General features: G+C 39.0%; 1 protein-coding gene across 1 annotated transcript; it reads right to left on the bottom strand.

The window, feature by feature from the left end:
- Positions 1–2,617: 2,617 nt before the first annotated feature.
- On the bottom strand, positions 2,618–4,356 carry LOC131336581 (UDP-glycosyltransferase 75C1-like). Its single transcript, XM_058372471.1, has one exon. It carries the CDS (start codon positions 4,182–4,184, stop codon positions 2,787–2,789), a length of 1,398 nt encoding a protein of 465 aa, XP_058228454.1. The 5' UTR covers positions 4,185–4,356; the 3' UTR covers positions 2,618–2,786.
- Between the last annotated feature and the right edge of the window lie 1,738 nt (positions 4,357–6,094).

The following is a 6,094-nucleotide window of genomic DNA, read 5'->3' as shown; positions in this document are numbered from 1 at the left end:
TTTTCCTCAATCTCTCTCAATATCGACTCGTACCTTAAATATATCGCGCGGTTACGTTCATCTCGGATTCTTCTGCCTCATTTCAACTCAATCTTGCTAGTTCAAGCCATCTCGCGCCACATCTCCCCTATTGGCTCACGCTCGGTTTCAATGTATCGCGATTAGACGTGACATACGCCGAGATTTGTTTGAAAATCTCGTCTGCCCAATCAAAAAAGGTGCATGTAGAGCGTGTATGGCACGTCCACCGCAACGGCCAACACGCGCCTACAGTCGTGCGTGAGCTTCTTTCTGACCTCCTCTTGTGACATTCCAACCAGATCCATCACCGTCTCTCTCAGATGATCCTTGATTCCTTTCCGTGGCGTCAAAGAACATTTTTGACAACTTTAAGCTCTGACCGGTTCCTGGGTTTTCACGACGACACAACAACAGAAGCGATTTTTACCTCCCAAGATCTCTCTCCTACAAATTTGATACCACATGATGGGTAAAAGAGGTACATTCCACACGATTAAAACTCTAGTTTTATTAATCAAACACACACAAGTTACAAACACACGCCTCACTCACTCTCATCTCACAGCACACTAACAATGGTGGGGAAACCTCCCTTGGGGAGCTCCGATCTCTTCTCTCTCTTTACCCACACTTTGCATACAACACATAAACACATGGAGAAATCTTTAATACACACCCGTTTAAGGTGGGCATCATATGCACCTATTGTGTGGTCCATATTGTGCCATCTCATAAAAATTTACCTGCTGAACCGGTCATTCATAACATTTTAGGTCCATCGTAATTTTTATACCAAAAATTCGTAACTTTTGATTCATAAATTTTTTCTTACAAATCATAATTTTTTAGTGCATATCGTAACTTTTACGCTAATGAATCGTAACTTTTCAGCAACAGATTCATAAAATTTTTAGAATCATAACATTTAAGTATGTTTCATAACTTTATAAAAAATCGTAACATTTTAGTCAATTTCATAACTTTTCTATAATCAATTGTACAATCAATTATTTAATCAATTTTTTTTTTGAATGGTAGTTAATCAAATATGTAATCTATTATGTGAATGTTCAATTCCTTAATCGATTAGACTTTATAATTGATTTTTCAATTGATTAGACATTATAATCAAATATATAGTAATTGAGAGGCGGGATTTTCTTTCTATTTTGGTTAAGTCACAAGGTTTACCTATTGCACTAGTAACAGGTTTTTCGTTAGTAACCTATCATAACATTTTAAAGGGTTCAGATCATTTTTCAAGCATCTAATGGTAATCAAATAGGGTGCATACTTATACATACACAAGATAAACCACAACCACATAGACTAACCTAACTCCCAACACCCTCAATTCTCAACACCCTCAATTCTCATACAAGGCTTGGCCTTCCATCGCATGCTCCATCTCTCTCTCTCTTGTCTCTTTGTCTCACAATTGAGTTTACAACTCCAACAAAATTCCCTCAGAGATTCCCCAGGATTCAGCTAGCTAGAGCTCTCTTTTCTCCTCAGAGCCAGTACTGTGTCTTCAAGCTGTCATACAAGCTCTAATGTTGGATCTTTTGGTTTGGGCACCTTCCATATCAAGGCTAGCTACTACAGATAGGACTGTAAAAGAACTGAGTTGTTCGTGAATTGTTCGAGGCTCAACTGGTAAAGGCTCGTTCGAGTTCGATTTATTTACTAAATGAACCGAATCTGAGCCTCAATTTTAAGTTCGTTTCATAAATGAGCCAAACATGAATCTAGCAGTGTTCGGCTCAATTAGGCTCGTGAACCTGGAATATATGTATATCATGAGATTTTTATAAAAATTTTGTATATGAACATTGTAAAAATTTTAAAACTTGTACAAGTATAAACGTATACAACTACTAAAACTTATGTATGTATATGTCTTTATCGTTTTATATAGGTATGAATGTATTTATGTACATAGTAAAATTTTATTTGCATTTTTAGATTTATATGAGAGCATAAATATGTGATATTATTGGCTCATTAACAAGCTCGAGTTCGACTAAAACTTAGGCAAGCTCAGCTCGAGCTCGGCACGTCAAATTTTCATTGAGTTCAACTCAAGTTCAAGTTCACTTAAAAACTTAAATGAATCAGAACATTCTAATATTTGGTTTGATTCGGCTCGTTCACAGCCCTAACTACAGGTTCTCCTATTCCTCCTCCCCGTAGGACTGCAAACGAGCCGAGGGAGCTTTGTCGAGCTCGAGCTCGAGCTCAGCTTGTTTACTAAACAAACAAAAAACTTGAGTTTAAGCCTTAATGAGTCGAGTGTAGTCAATTATTAAACGAGCTTGTTTAATTGAGCCATTATGGAAATGATGTTATATACCAACTAACCAAACATGTTCTACTATACTACTATTCTTGTATTGTATTGCTTACAAAGTGCATCACCGAAGACATTTTTTACTTTTGTTTTGGTAAAAAATAAAAAGAGTTCGGTTTTAGTTTCTCATAAATAAGAAAAATTGAGAATGAAAAACGTTACTAAACGCACTGCACCCTCAATAGTTAATAATCCTTGATACCAATACTTAATGGCAAACAAGAAAATTATCACCAAGTGATAACTTAGCGAAAACAATACAATCTAATTATTGATGGTTCACAAAATATATATCACCAATAAAACAAAATACATTCAATTTGTGTGTTAAACAAATAAATCACCAAAATCACTCATAAAACAAACCACATTATAAATAGAAAATACACCCCTTCAGATACCAAATAAATTTATCCTACTGCAAATCTCCTTGAATCTCATCCACAAAAGCCCTAAGATTCACATATGATGATCCACCTTCCTTAGTGGCTTCCTTGGCCAAATCCTTCCATTTTTTAGCATTCCTCCTCATTTCTTCCCCCTTTTCTCCTTCTCCCATAACCACTTCTATGCACCTTTTGACCTCATCTCCTTCAGTTATTCCTTGTTCATTCACTGTCAACCTCACCCCAATCTTGAATGTGTCTTCTAAAAGCTTGGCGTTTATTGGTTGGTCCGTAAATAAAGGCAAACCCACGATCGGAACACCACAAACCAAAGTCTCCAACGAAGAATTCCACCCGCAATGAGTCACGAAACAACCCAAAGAAGGGTGCGAAAGAACCTCTAATTGGGAACACCACGGCACAATCTTTCCTTGTCTCTCCAATTCATCTCGGCAACTCAATTTATGTGCACTTTCAGTATCTTTTATAACCCACAAGAATGGCCTATTGCTTTCGAGCAATCCACGGGCAATCTCCTCCATTTGTTGATCCGATACCCCGAGAAAACTTCCGAACGATACATACACAACCGATAACCGTTGCTTTGCATCCAACCACTCACCAATAATGTCATCCCTTGACTTCTGTACGAGGTCACACCCAAACGCGTCCGATGTATCTTTTCCATCCAGGAATGCCAATGGGACCAACGGTCCTACAGCAACCAAGTGGTACTTCTCAATAGCTCTCAATGCCTCTTCTTCTAACGAATCGAACGTGTTTATGAGTACCGTTGGCTTCTTCGACTCTGCGTCTAGTGTTTCCAGCTCCTCTTTAAACGCTGGCAATGCGAAAGGATTCACTGATTTTGAAGGGAGCATATACGTCGGAAGATCGCGTCTAGCGAGCGGTGGCAAGCCGGGTATTTCAACCCAACCGCTTGAATTATCAGTACTGAGTTTTCTAATTTCATCCTCGTAGCCATTAAAATAATGAAAGTAGACATTGAATATAGCAGCCGGTTGCACCCATAGAGGTGCGCAAGCTATGTTAAAATCGCGAGCCAATGCAGCCGTCCACGAAAGAAGCATGTTATAGACCAGGCACGTTATCGGGTGTCCTTCGTTACCACTTGCGGTGATGAGTTCGGCCATGGCTTTGGAACTGCGGCTCTTGAATTCTGACCTGAAGTGGTTAAGGTCGCCACTCAATTTGATCCCGTCATCATAGCCGTCGGAGAAGTAAGCGAAGGTTAAGCCCTCTAGGGTCGGAGACGCGTTGTTTGATATCATTCGTCGCTGGGCAGAGAGAGTCGCCAGTACGGTGACCTTAACGCCCATTTTTACGAGGTTTTTTGCGAATTGGAGTGAGGGGTTTAAGCTGCCTTGGGTTGGAAAAGTTAAGAGGAGGATGTGACGGTGCACCATTTTTGGCTATGCTGATTTTTTTTGAGTTGTGTAGTATGGCGTTTGAACTGGTGGAATTGGTAATAAGGTGAAGAGGATTCGAATTGAGGACAAAACTAGAAATTCTGGGTTACAAATGGATAAGTGATTCGATTGGTGTTGAAGAAGAAATTACTTGCTTTGTTTATGAAATTATATTTAGATGATTCTTATATACTAATACAGATTGGAGCAATTTGACGTTTGCCGTGACGTTAATTTGTTTGAAATTTATTTGTTCAAAATTTCTAAGTCCAACTGCACGAGCTTGCTTTATACTTGGTTTGTACATGGATGTTTGAAAATGACAACATTTTTCTTCTGGATGACCACATTCGGTGGTCAATGGAAGTAGGCTTTTTTTTTCGTTTTCACTCCATATAAGAAATCATTTACATCATATTCAAACTCGGGCACTACATCAAATGTGAGATTCCACGAGACAAACATACTTAACAACTCAACCGATAAAAGAAATAAGCTCATTAAATGGTAGAAACAAATAAAGAAAGGAACCCGTTTAAGGGAAGAATGCTTACACGCAAGAGATTGAACTCTTGACCTCCTACTGAGTTGCAAAACCGAGTGAGCCCCAATTTGTTGAAGTAGTTGTTCAAGAGTAATGCTACAGGTACCGACGGCCACGCCGGGCCTTCTCCAGTCACCGGACGGCAGATCCGAGCCGTCCAAAAATTCTATAAAAAAAACCGAGAGGGCCTGCATGAGAATCAATGGCATCCGATGTGTGTAGGGTGCTTGATCGAAACACCCTACACACATTGGATGCCGTTGATTCTTGCGCAGGCCCCCTCGGTTTTTTTTTTTTTTAATTGAACGGCTCGGATCGGCCGTCCGGTGGCGGAGAACGGCCCGGCTCGGCCGTCGATACGACTTCCCTACATTTGGTCGGTACCTATATCTTTTCCGGTCGTTCAAGAGGTTGGATTCTGTACGCAAGTATGGTACATCACTACCAAACGCACATTCTGTACTCAAGGTTGTTATAATCTCAAAATAAGTTGATTAGTACTCCTTTTTGACCGTTCTGTTTTTCCATTTTTCATTTGAATGTTATCCTCTCGAGGTATTTGTCTCGGATAGTCTACATTTTGCTCATAGTACAACATATTTTTTTCGGTAAAAGTATTCATGTGAGATCCACACTTACAAGACACCTCCACTTCCCAGACATGTACTACTAGAGAGGACCCATAAAATTGGTAGTCAAACTCAACATGCATATTATACCATAAAATTGGATAGGAGGATGTACAATTCAAGAATTACTTACGGAGAATATGCAGAATACGAGTAGCAAAATACATGACGCTCAGAACATGAAAATGTCCATGAAAGGAAACGAACGGTCCAGATTCACAACACTGTGAATCTGGACCCTTCGTTTCATTTCATGGTCCGAGTTTCATGTACACTAACATTTTTGTATGCATAATCTTTCTTGAAAATTGATTTTGCACATAATATCTAATAATTTCTATAGATTTTGATTATAACCTAAAAAATCTATAATTCATGAATCATAATTCACCATTCAAAAATAATTGCCATATGATGACAATAATTCATTTCAAAACTTCTAGCGGAAAAGAAGTTTGACTTTGTTATTGTTTGATAGGTGTGGTCCAATTAACTTAAGCGCATCTCGATTAATTATTGGAGACCAATTCCGATGTTCACTAGCGAGGGCCTTAATTAAAGTCAAAACAAAGCTCCATAGCGGTCTCAAAAGAGTAGACAACGCTTGAAAGATTTTGAACAGCTCTTAAGGGAAAACAAACAGCCAAGTCCCAATCTTTGGCTAGCCACTTGTGGTTTTGATTTTGGTATTCTGCCCCCTTGACATGTGCTTTCAATTTTTTTTCTCCAACGCC

Source organism: Rhododendron vialii, chromosome 8a, assembly GCF_030253575.1.
Source record: "Rhododendron vialii isolate Sample 1 chromosome 8a, ASM3025357v1".
Lineage (NCBI taxonomy): Eukaryota > Viridiplantae > Streptophyta > Magnoliopsida > Ericales > Ericaceae > Rhododendron > Rhododendron vialii.
Note: the sequence above shows the minus strand (reverse complement) of the source record. Positions and strands in the feature narration are given on the sequence as shown.